This window comes from Loxodonta africana, chromosome 11, assembly GCF_030014295.1.
Source record: "Loxodonta africana isolate mLoxAfr1 chromosome 11, mLoxAfr1.hap2, whole genome shotgun sequence".
NCBI lineage: Eukaryota > Metazoa > Chordata > Mammalia > Proboscidea > Elephantidae > Loxodonta > Loxodonta africana.
Window position 1 is genome coordinate 16,613,345 of NC_087352.1, and position 12,403 is coordinate 16,625,747.

General features: G+C 53.5%; 1 protein-coding gene across 1 annotated transcript; it reads right to left on the reverse strand.

Annotated features, from left to right (window-relative positions):
• Positions 1-4,844: 4,844 nt before the first annotated feature.
• Positions 4,845-8,841, reverse strand: LIN7B (lin-7 homolog B, crumbs cell polarity complex component). Its single transcript, XM_064293162.1, has 6 exons — positions 8,442-8,841; positions 8,084-8,349; positions 7,712-7,783; positions 6,551-6,760; positions 5,257-5,420; positions 4,845-4,955 (listed from the first exon to the last, which is right to left on the reverse strand). The coding sequence occupies exons 1-6, from the start codon at positions 8,839-8,841 to the stop codon at positions 4,934-4,936; spliced, it is 1,134 nt and encodes a 377-aa protein (XP_064149232.1). The 3' UTR covers positions 4,845-4,933.
• Positions 8,842-12,403: the final 3,562 nt, after the last annotated feature.

Here is a 12,403-nt window from a genome sequence, read left to right on the forward strand (position 1 = left end):
AAAAAAAAGCGTAAGGGGTGCTGAAAGAGGTCCCTCATTCCTCAGGACTCAGAAGTCCAAGCTCAGGACTCAGGAGTCCAAGAGACAGCCTTCCTATCAGGGGTCTGAGTCTCCACCCCCTTCTTCCTCAATCCCAGGAGTCACAGACTCCAGCCCGCTCTTCCTCCAGGACCCAGAGTTTGGACCTTCAGCTGTCTCCTCCCTTAAATCCAGAAATCCCAGTTGTTGGACCCTTCTTCCCCCAGAACCCAGGAGTGCAGATCCATTCCTCTCCCCAGCCCTCTTGGGGCTGTAACTGAGAGAGAGAAGTGGAAGGGACAGGATTTCTGGGGCAGGAGGGTGAGACTTGGGTCACTGAAGCTAGGGGTGGGTCAGAGATGAAGAGAGGCCCCCTGAGCCACTCCCTCCAGGGACATCAGGTCAGACGGGTCTGGCTGGGTCTGGCTGGCCCTGCCAAAAGCAGAAGAGACTTTCACTCTACTCCCTCCCTTCCCTCTCCCCCTGAGGGCAACAGCATAACCTGTTCTGAAAGTGGATAATTCCCAACCCCGCCCAATACGCAGACTGTATCCAACAGCCTGGGACTGGGACCTTGGACTCCTTTAAGGAGAGGAGGGGGCTGGGTGACAGACCTTTGGGGTCCTTCAAGCAATATGTCTGGGAATCTAGACACCTGAACTCCCAGCATTCAGAGGCCAAGAATCAGAAAAATGTTTAAAAGAGGCCAGCCCTGGGCAAAAACCAACAGGGTACCTAAAATCCAGAACCTACTCAGAAGAGGCAACACAGAATGTTTTAGGGAGGCTGCTCTAGAACTTCAAATTCACTAAGAAGAAAACAAAACACAGCAAGGCTGAGTGTAGAATCTAGAAAGCCACTGGAATGAGGGTACAAAGTGCAGAAAGGACATATAATTCCACATTTACAACATGCCTGGGGGGAGATCCACATATAATGGCAAGTAGAGGGGCATATTCTAGAACCCAGGGTTACCACAGAACCCCAAACATGGAGGGGAGCATGATGCTACCTAAAAAGAAATTTTATGCAATACACACCAAACTCAACCAGAAGACATACTCTGGAACTCAGAACCCACCAGGGGGCTGCAGTATAACACAAAATATAGAAGAGGAAACATTCTTGATTTTATCATGTGTCTGGAAAATGCTAGAACCCAGAAAACAGAAGACATGCTCTAGAATTCAGAGCATGCCCTGGGGGCAAAGAAAAGCCTAGAAAGTAGCAAGGACCTTGCCTGAAATTTAGGAGTACCTGGAGAAAAATGCAGAAGGATGCATGCTGAAAGTTAAGAATTTTCTGGGATAAGGATCAACAAAGGGGGGGCAGTGTTCCAGAATATTTCTAGGCTGAAGATCCCAGAAGAGAGCCTAGAACATGCTTAGAACTCCAGAGTGGCAGATGGAGGAGAAAATCCACAATCCACCAGAGGACAAGGTCTAGACTAAGGCCATACTAGGAAAAAGATGAACAGAGAACGCAGGAATGATATAGATAAGTATATAGGTAATAGAACCTAGAATCTGAAGCAAAAAAGGTATAATGTAAAACACTTCAGTGGGAGTCTTCCAGATTTAAGGTTGTGGAACTGGATGGAACCTAAAATAGCAAAGTGCTTTCTAGCATTGATAACATGATTTGGTGAATGGCTAGAGATAATTGGAACACACACATTCTAGAACTTAGAATGCTCCTAGGAAGATAATGGAGCCTAGAACAAAGCCAAAGATGTGGCTGGAACCTTAAGGATATCTGAGATGAAAATTTAGCTGAGAATAAGCAAGAACTGGATTCTAGAAATTTAGAACATGCCTGAGGATATGTGGGATCAGAATTTGGCATGTGGGTATTATCTGGGTATTTGAAAGCACCTTGGAAAAGACCTAGAATATAGTATCTGGTCTAGAACTTAGAACATGCCTTGGATGAGAATGGAACAGAGATGTTAACTGAGTGTGTTCTAAGATTTAAAGGGAATCTAGAATATGGAGCATTGTAAGAGAACATGTGTTATCAAATGTGAAAGGGGGTAGGTTCTATAGATCACCTAATGAGCCTTGGCCACAGAACACACCTGGAGGAAGGGCTGTATGTTTGGCTTATAGGCCAGACAGACTGTAGTTGGAGGATGGGACATCATGATATGGGATGCTGGAAACATCTCAAGAAGCTAGGTTTCAGAGGAGAGAGAGAAGAAAGTCCCAGTGAGCCCAGCACCTGAGATGATATGGGAAGGAGAAGGTGGGAGGGCATCTATCAAGGCCACAGGAGATGTGAAGTTGATAGGGGGTTGTGGGCTGTGCGCACCTGGGTCCCTAAGAGAGAGAGCTGAGGAATGAGGTACCCAGGTGGAAGTTGAGACCTGGACTCCCGAATCCTTGTAAGGGCAAAGGATGGAGGGTGGGGGTCTGAGCGCTTAGAAGCCCGAGTCTTTTTGGAAGGGAGAGCTGGGACAGATGACCTCGATAAAGGCTGTACAGAGGCTGGGGTCTAAACTCGTGGGTCCCTGAGGGGATGTAGGACTGAGGACAAGGTACCTAGGTCTCCAAGGGGGAGGTTGGGTAGAGGCAGAAGAATTGTATTCCCGGTTTCTGAAAGGGAGAGACTCATGGTGCTTAGGTCCCTAAGGGGCAGATGGTGGGGTGCAGGGCGGCTGGGTGTTTTTGTCTGAGGAGCACAGGGGCTGTTGAACTGGGTCTCCAGAGGGGGCAAAGCTGGGAAAGGATTCCTAGGTGCTGAGGAGGTGAGCGCTGGTAGCTGGGTCCTTAAGCCAGACAGGGTGAGAACCAACAGGGCTCCCAGAGTGGGGAGGGAGCTGGAGCCCCGAATGCCAGGGTCCCTCAGGTGGACAGGGCAGGGACATTTGGAAGCCCTGGCTCCTCGGGGAGCGACTGAGTTGCTGAGGACTGGGTCTGAGAGCTCGGCTAGCAGAAGCCTGAGGCCCGGGAGCTTGGGTCGGGGAGGGCCCGGGTATTCCCGGGTCAACGGCGCGGCGGGGGGATCCCCGCACCGCCCGCGCCCCCTCCCAGGCGGCGGCGGCAGCGGCGGCGGCCGGCAGTGGGGGAGGCGAGGCTGCCAAGTGCCCGACCATGGACAGCTCCAGAGCAAGCCTGCGTCCAGGGCGGCCGCCAAGCCGGCCTGGGCGGAGGGATGCGGCCGGCTGCCCAAGCCAGGAGGACTGGGAACGGGCAGACCGGAATCGCTAAGGGCGCGACGGGGGGCAGCCAGCCGTAGCTGGAGGAGCCCACTCAGCAGCGCCGCGGGGCTGGAGCCCCTGGCCCTGGGCCGAGGAAGAGGAGCCAGGGTCAGAGGGGTCCCCAGGGCTGGAGCGGGAGAGCCAGGCTCCTGGGCCCTGAAGGAGGCTCACGGAGGCAGTACGCCTGGGCTTCTAGGGTTCGGTGGGGACTCTGGACTCCGGGAGCGGCACGCCTGGGTCCCTGGGGTGGGCTGTGCAATCTGGGCTCTGGGTCCCCGGGAATGAGGAAGGGAATCCAGAATCTGAGAGGCGGGGGAGGCTCGGCGAGGGGTCCCCGGGGTGGGCGCTGCCAGGCAGGCCGGGCGTTTACCTACCTGGTCCGCGGCGGCTGCGGGCGGAGCTGGGCTGCAGGAGGGACGTGGGGTGGGGTGGGGGCACCGGGCGGGGCCCCTGGCGGCGGCCGGGGCCCGGATCTGTGGCTCCGGAGCCCTGTCTCAGCCACTCGCGCCGGCTCCGCGTCTCTGGCTCGGGCTTGGGCGCTGGGGATCCCCCTCCCCCGCACGGTCTCACAGTCCTCGGACCCCCAAAACAGCCCCTTCCCCTTGTCACCGCTCAGCCTCCCCCCGCAAGGCCGCAGCCGCCAGATCCAGGGGTGCACACCGGCGCCCCCAAATCCCACCTTCCCCCCCAAGAAAAATTCCTCCTCTCTCCCCCACCCCCCCCAACAGCTCTCGGACGGTCGTGGCCCCTTTAACAGGAGATTGACAGACCGCGTTGAATGGCCAATGAGAGGCTGCGTCGGCGCCGGCCGGCGACTAGACCCCGCCTCCGCACGGGCCGGGAGGGGTCTCGCGGGCGGAGAGCGGGAGGCCGGGCTGAAGGCACATTAGCCAATAGGCACGCGGCAAACGGCGCCTGGGGCGGGAGGCGGAGCCCGGCAGGGGGATGATGTCACCTGGAGCGAGTGAGCGCGGCGTGGAACGCTAGTCGCGACCCCAGATCCCGGCGGGGGCGCGTAGCGGCCTTCTCGCCGCACGGGACACGAGGGCTGGGAGGGCGGCGGGGTGGGGATAAAGGCTGGGTTTTCAGGCGGAGACGGCCTCTGGAGAGACGTGCTCGGGGTAGAAGGTGAGGTGAGGCCCTGGTCGGGCGGAGCACCTTATCCTGCATCCCCTGAGCCCGCCTCGGGAACTGCACGCGGCACCCCACCCCCGCCTCCCACGCAGACAGTGGTGCGGCCTGCAGGGCTCCCCTGGCGGACGAGGCTAATGGTTCGCTCCGCCCGGCCCACACAGAGCCGGCCCACTGGCTCCTGCAGTGTTTCGGGACTCCTCCATCAGACAGGCGACCGGAGGAAGGGGCTCCGTCCGCGTCCAAACTCCCTTAGGTGTAGGTGGCGTTGTCATCAGTTCCGACCCCGCGCTCAGATTCAGCCTCCTCAGACCTGTCCGCAGGAAGCCGGCCCACCTCTGACCTCACACCTGAGGAGACATCTCTCCCTTTGCCCTCAGACTCTGAAAAGGGCGTCTTTTGGGCTTGGTCTTTGACCTCTGCTCCTCCCCTTCCCCCACTGCCCCAGACACCCTAACCCCAGGATGCAGGACAGACGAACAGACACACAATGAGGGTCAAAGATCTTTAAATAAGGGGCAAGTGACAATAAATACTGTACAGGGGAGGGGCTGGTGTTGGGGGGGGAGGTCCAAAACTGTAGTTTCAGCCTCGAGACTCCAAGGACCTGCAAGGAGGGTGAAGAGAGGGAGCCAGGCTCAGAGTAGAGGGCCAGACCTGGGATTCCACGGCCAAAGGCCCAGGGAAGTGGGCTGGGGGACCCTATGGGGAGTGGGTTCCAGATCTTGGGATGCGGGTGGGCTAGGAGTCCTCAGGGGATTTGGCCAGAATGGTTGAGGTGAGAGCCTGAGTCAGGGGTCAAGGGTCAGGTCCCAGGGGAGAGAAGCCAGGACTGGGGGTGGCGATCAAGGCCCTGGGATTGATAGGGAGGCAGTGGAGACCCAGGGGCGGGGTGATGAGGTGCTCACGAGTAGCTCTGGTGCTGCTGGCGCCTGCGTGCAGAGCGCATCTTCTCAAAGCGGGCCTCCATCTCCTCGAGTACACGGGGTGTGTAGCGCACCACCAGCTTTACAGAGCCCTGAGCGGCCTTTAACAGTTCCACTGCCTTCTCGTGCTGCTCACCCTCCACGCTCTGCAGGGTGGTTGGTGTATACAGCTGAACCGGGGGCATGGCGGTCACCCAGCCTCCAGCCCAGACACAGGACCAAATGCTTGTGAGCCTGGTCTGCCCTGAGATGCCAAGGCCTCATGCCCCTAGAGAAAAGCTGTTAATTCTTGGCTCAATGTCCTCGCCTAAATCTCCCACATATCAGCGATAGCCTCACATGCCCACAGTCACAGAGTCAGACCTCCAGGCCTAACCTTGTCCCCTCCCTCTCCAAAGCCCTCTAGTCTCCAGCCCTACCCCTCCTGTCTCCACTCCCTCTTTGTCTCCACAGACTTTGTCCTCTCCCACTGTACTCTCACCCCAACCTCCTCCCTGGCCTTCTGACTGCCACTCTTTCCCCTCAGTCTGTCCCCTACAGAGTCCCAAAGAGGTCTTTCTATACCCCAAACTGAGCCTATCCCTACTCACAGTCCTCCCATGGCTCCCCAGCACCCTCAGGACAAAGTCCCAGCTCCTCAGGTAGGCACTCAGGCCCTGCATGGCTGGTGCCACCCACCTATCCAGCTATGCTTCCACCTACATCTTTACAGATGCCACATCTTTCTCCCATGGAACAGCTAGTGGGTTCAAACCACCAGCCTTTTGGTTAGTATCCAAACACTTAACCGCTGCACCACCAGGACTCCTTTCATCCACTCTAACCCCAGACCTCCATCAGGACCAGGCTTTTTTCAGCTCAGAAAAGTGCAGAGTCACATCCCCTACCTACAACACCCTCTGCCGAGAACATCCTTCTTTACATTGTTTGCCTGGAGAACTCCTATTCATTCTTCAAAACCCAACTCAAATGTTCCTTCCTCTGCAAAAACTTCCCTCATCTAGACTGGTCTGGTGCCATACCTGGGCTCTCACAGTGCTTCGTGCGCCTCCATTACCGAACATTATCTCCCTGGATTAGGACTGTTTCAGTCAGGGTCTATCTCCCTCATCAGACAGAAAGTCCTTCTGTGTAGGAGCTGAGGCCAGCTCTCTCAGGTCTGCAGTACCACCCAGCACAAGGCTCAATCAATGTATTGAATGAATGAGTGTCAAAAACAGGGACTCTGCTACCTTGGCAGACTGTGCCTCCAGCCTGGTCTCAGCCACCTACTTACCACACCATTCACAGACAGCAGCTGGTCCCCGCGCTTGAGGCCTCCATGGCGGTCAGCCACGCCCCCAGGGATGACACGAGAAATGTAGATGGGTGAGTTCTGCTCCTTGCCCCCCATGATGTTGAAGCCTAGGCCCTCATCTGTCTTGGGCAGCTCTACCACCCTGGGATGTGCGTGGCCCTCACTAGCTGTGAAGGCAGCCACCGTGGCCTGGGAGAGAGAAGGTGTTGGAAGTGAGGGTCCCTCCATGGCAGGCATACGGAATGCCATGGGGCATCTGGGCCAGGGAGAGTGATTTTGGAGAAACCTCTTGTCCCAAGCACAGGCGCCTGCCGCAACTCAAGGCAAGATCAAGCTTTTTTTTTATGCCCTTTTTAGCTCCCTTCAGATGCCTCTGACATGTCAAAGAGCAAGTGTCCTTTTGGTGCCAGTGTGTCTTAATACCCAACAAGAAGTAGCATCTAATTATATTTTAATAAGGAGTCCCTGGGTGGCACAAACAGTTAAGCACTAAACCCACCCAGAGGTGCCTCTGAAGAAAGGCCTGGCGATCTACTTTCAAAAGGTCACAGCCTCGAAACCCTCATAGAGTGCAGTTCTGCTCCACACACGCGGGAGTCATCATGAGTTGAAACTGACTCCCTGGCAACTAATTTTGTTGGTTTATATTTTAGTAAGATTTCGATGTTCAGTGTTTTCATTGTATGGATTTTTAAGGTTTGTCTTCTATTCAGGCATATGGCACTGGTTTCTATTTGAAGTTGCTATAAAGATGCCTTTGTATGACATTTGTTTAAGTAAAAAAATTAAGATTAAAGAAAACTACTAAGTAGATAATAGTACGGGTGATACATAAACAAAACAAAAAAAACATGGAGTCAATTCCAACTCATGGCATCCCCGTGTTACAGAGTAGAACTGTTCCCCTAGGGTTTTCTTGGCCATAATCTTACAGAAGCAGACAGCTAGGCCTTTTTTTCCACAACACTGCTCACTGGGTTGAAACCGCCAGCCTTTCAGTTAGTAGCCAAGCTCAAACCGTGGTATACAGATTTGGCAAAAATGACAAAGGAGGAAAGAGGAATGACTGTTATTAAGAAGATACTGTGCCAGACCACGCAGTTGAGTGGATACTGGAGATGTGAGGTAGGGGGCGCCTACCTTGGCTGTGGCGTGAGCTCGAATCTCAGCACTGCCGGTAATGTCCAGCGTGTCATAGAGCTGCTCATACACCTGGGAGAGGACGCCCAGACATCAAGGAGCCGCCAGACCCCTCCTCTCTCAGACCCAGGAGTCCAGATCTCCAGACCCCTCCTGCCTCAGACCCAGAAGTCCAGACCTCCAGACCCCCTCCTCCTTCAGACCCTCTCGTCCCTCCCACTCGAGGGTCCGCCCCGCCCCGTCCCCGCCCCCCGGGGCCCCCGCAAACTACAATTCCCAAAAGAGCCCCGGGACAGAAGCGCGGGCACCCCAAGGCGGGCAGCCCCAGGCGCTGCTGGGAGGCGTAGTCCCTGCACTCAGGGAGACTCTCACCTCCCGGATGGCTGAGCAGAAGCGGCTCTGCAGGACGCGCTGGAGCGCTTGCAGCTTCTGCGGGGGCAGCTCCCCACTGCGCTGGAGCCGCTCAAGGAGCTCCACGGCCCGGGACACGTCTGCGAAGCGGGAGCGCAGAGCCACGGAAACGCAAATGACCTCAGAGAGATGCAGTGAGAGGCGCGCAGACAGACCCTCGCAGGACGGCCGACAGCCAGGCGGGCACCCCGCAGAGTCACGGGTGGCAATAGAGGGACTGGCGGCCCGTCAGCGCCCCGCGTGCCCAGCACGCCCTCAACACGGGCAGGGCGGCAGCGGGCGCCACCTCCCTGGCCCGCTCGCCCACGGACCCACCTACACCCCAGCCCCCGGGCTCCCGGCGCCCCGCCCCGCCCACCCCCGCCGGGTCCACCCGCCCACCGGCCCCGGCCTCGCCGGGGTAAGGGTGGGTACGCGCTCAGGGACGCAGGCCCGAGCCGGGGGCCCAGTGGCGCACGCTTACCCCGCTCCAGCCCCAGCGGCTCCACCAGCGCAGCCATGTCGGCGCCACAGCTGTGAGCCGCCGGCTGCCCTTTAGCCGGCGAGGGGGGCGGGGCCGCCAGAGGCCACACCTCGTCGCCGGCGAGGGGCGGGGGGCTCGTGAGGCCACGCCCCCGGGCATGGGCCCCCACCCCTTCTCCCCGCGAAGGCACCCGGGCGCCGCCACCGCGGTCTGTCCTCCGTCCCCGGCGGTCTGTCCTGGTTGTGACCTCTCCCATTGCCGACTGAATCTGTCCTTCCCGCCACACCTGTCCATCCCCTCTGTATCCCTTTTTCCCACATTGATTCAGCAAACGTGTATTAAACATCTGAGCCCAGGGCGGTGGACTGGATGGTGAGCAAGGTGGACAATGGACAAGCCCGCTGCCCTCCCCTCGTGTAGCTTACAGTCTTGAGGGGGAGTGAGACAGCCAACTACTACTGTGATAGGAAATGGGAGTGGGGAGGTGGTGATCTAGATAGTAGTTGTTGGGTGCCATTTAGACTCATAGTGACCCCATGTGGCAAAGTAGAACTGCCCCATAGGGTTTCTAGGCTGTAATCTTCACAAGAGATTGCCAGGCCTTTCTTTCATGGTGCCGCTGGGTGGATTCAAACCGCCAACCTTTCAGCAGCTGAGTGCTGACCGTTTGCCCCACCTCGTGGTAAGGCATTGGCATAGAGCCCTTGGAGGAAAGATGCACCGGAAGTGGGGCGTGAGTCACCTTCAGACAGAAAGAGCTGCGTGTGTCAAGCTCTTGAGTTCGAAGGCCTGAAAGTAAAGCCCACGTGGCTGGACGACAGAGTTAGGGTTGGAGTGGTTTACAGTGAAGGTGAAAAGGTTATGAAGATAATTTATGTATGCCTGTGTTTTGGAATACACGTGGACTTCCTTCTAACTACTAAAACATGGTACTTACATTTGTATTTTAAATCACTATGGCCACTGTGTGGAGAATGGACTGGATGGGAACAGGAGTGGAAGCAGAGGGACCAGTGGGGAGACTATCCCAATAATCCTGGTGAAGAATAGTGGTGGCGCCCACAGAGAGTTATGGAGATGGACAAGTGGACAAATTTGGAAAAAATCTAGACAAGTCTTGGTGGTTAATTGTATATCGACTCAATAGCAATGGGTTATGGTGCCACTGAGACCCCTGGGTGGCACAAATGGTTTGCCATCAAGTACTAACCAAAAGGTTGGTGGTTTGAATCCACCACAGAAGAAAGGCCTGATGAGCTTACTTCTTATGGTGTAAGATTACAGCCACTGAAAACTCTATGGAATGCAGTTCTACTCACACACATGGGGTCATCGTGAGTCGGGATCCACTCAACTTTTTTTTCCTGATGGTGCTATTTGCTAAGGTGGTCTATGACAGAGAAGGAATACTAGAAATTTATTGGGGAGCCTGTGCAATATCCAAGAGAAGATATCTAGGTCCAGAGCTCAGAAGAGCCATCCGACCTGGAGGCAGTTTTGAGAATTTGGGTGTCAAAAAAACCCACTGCTGTTGAGTCCATTCCAATTCATACTGACCCTGTAGGACAGAGTAGAACTGCCCCATAGGGTTTCCAACATTTAAAACTCTCAACACTTAAAAGTCAGGAAGAGGACAAAGAATCACCAGAAAGGTAGGAGGAAAACCAGGTGGGGGGAAACATGAATTTTAAAAAAAGAGAGTAGTCAGTGGTGTTAAATGCTCTAGAGAGGTCAAAGATAGCTAGAAAGTTTTCCCTGGATGTAAAGACATAGCCTTTCATTATCTTAGCAAGAATACTTTGGGGGAGTATTGGGAGACAAATCTAGTTTGAAAAAAATTGGGGACAGGAGATGTAGACAAGACTTTCGCGGTTGGCTGCTGCGCCACCATTTTCCCATTTAGCTGGATGGAGATAGAGTACAGAAAAGGGCTTTTTCTGCGTGGGAGGACTTGAGCAGGTTTCTCTATTCCTGTCTCCCTCATAGTGTTTCTTTCTCTTCTTCTTTAACAAAAGGTAATATATTTACAGGAATAAAAACAAGACCAAATGATACAGAAGGCCTCAGGATGAAAAGGACCAGTGCCCATCTCTGTCCTACCTCTTCAAGAAGCAACCACTTTTAGGTGTTTGATCCTATCATTGCTTTTCTGTCTCTAAATAATATGCTATTTATCAATTTTAGATGTTAGCAATATATTACATATTGCTTTTCTGCTCTTACCATTCCTCTCTCTTCCCATGAGTTGTATAGTACCAGTTTTTCATTAAATCAATGAAGTGTTCACATTATGTCTACATAGTTTGCTGTTGTTAGTAGCCAGCTAGTAGATTCTGACTCATGACAGTCCCATGTGTGCCGAGTAGAACTGCTCCATAGGGCTTTCAAGGCTATGATCTTTTGGAAGCAGATCGCTAGGCTTGGCTTCCAAGGCACCTCTGGGTAGGTCTGAATTGCCAACCTTTCGGTTAGCAGCCACTTAGCTGTTTGCACCACCCAGGGAACACTGGAACCCAAGTAGCGTTCTGTGATTACATTTCTTTTGTTGAACAATTCTTGTTTTTTTTCTGTGGTTTCTAGCTTCGTGTGTGTGTGCTTTTTATCACATTCTCAATCTCTTTCAAACTCTCTACCACAGCAGCTGTTTTATTGAATCCTTTTTGTCCTGAAACTTCTTGAAAACTGCAGTCCTCCTACCCCAATCTGGACCAATAGCTGTATAGAATCTTCCACCCTGACATTTTTCTCCACTACTCTCCACAATTGGATCCACCATTTCCTCTTTTGAACCTCTCATTTTGTTGAAGTATACCTTCAGTTAACTTCCTAAAAAGGTTTTGAGATTTTCTTTACTTTCCAGGAAGTTTGTCTGTATTTTCCCAACTCTTCCAGTGTTTGTAACAGAAAAATTTCAGGTTATCCAGTCCCTACTGCCAGAGCTAGTCCTAATTGTGCCTCTCTCAAGCACCCTGTTCTTATAGTTGGAGTATTTTGGTATTTTTTCATTCTTTTTCCTCCGTGTCTTTAATTTGGATACTTTCTCCTGATCTCAGTTCACTAATCCTCTGTTCTGCTGCATCATATCAACTATTAAATTCACCGACTGAATTCTTAGCTTTTGTTTTCCGTTCCATTTGAGGTTTTTTTTTGTAGATTCCAGGTGTTAAAATTCTCCATCTTTTCCTTATTTTCTGAACATAATAATCATAGTCTATTAACTCCAACAACTGAATCACCTCTGGGTCTGTTTCTATTGTCTGTCTGTCTCTAGATTTTTAGTGATTTAGTCCTCTAGTATGCCTGGTAATTTTTGAGTAGATGCTGAGCAGCGTGTACTAAAAATCGTAGACTTTGGATAATGTTCTTTTCCTCCAAAGGGGGTTGTTTTCTTCCGCCAGGCACATTACCTAAATCCTGATGAGGTCTGGTCTTAGGCTTTCTTGGGCCTGGTCTGTTTCAGTTATGCCCTACCCCTAGATCTTCACACTAGAGATCCCAATTAGAGCCACTCCACGATGGCAGGCCTTGAACCCCAACCCCCAGAACTGCATGGCTGCTGAAACTTCAGCTCTTAGGGTTCTCAGGTACCGCTTTCTAATTAGTCTCTTGAGTGTGGGGTCTTGCAGTGAGCATCAGCAACTTAAAAACCCATTGCCATCAAGTTGATCCCGACTCATACCAACCCTATAGGTTGGACTAGAACTGCCCCATAGGGTTTCCAAGGCTGTAATTTTTACAGAAGCAGACTGCCACATCTTTCTCCCACAGAGCCGCTGGTGAGTGCAAACAGCCAATGCCAAGCGCTTAACCACAGCACC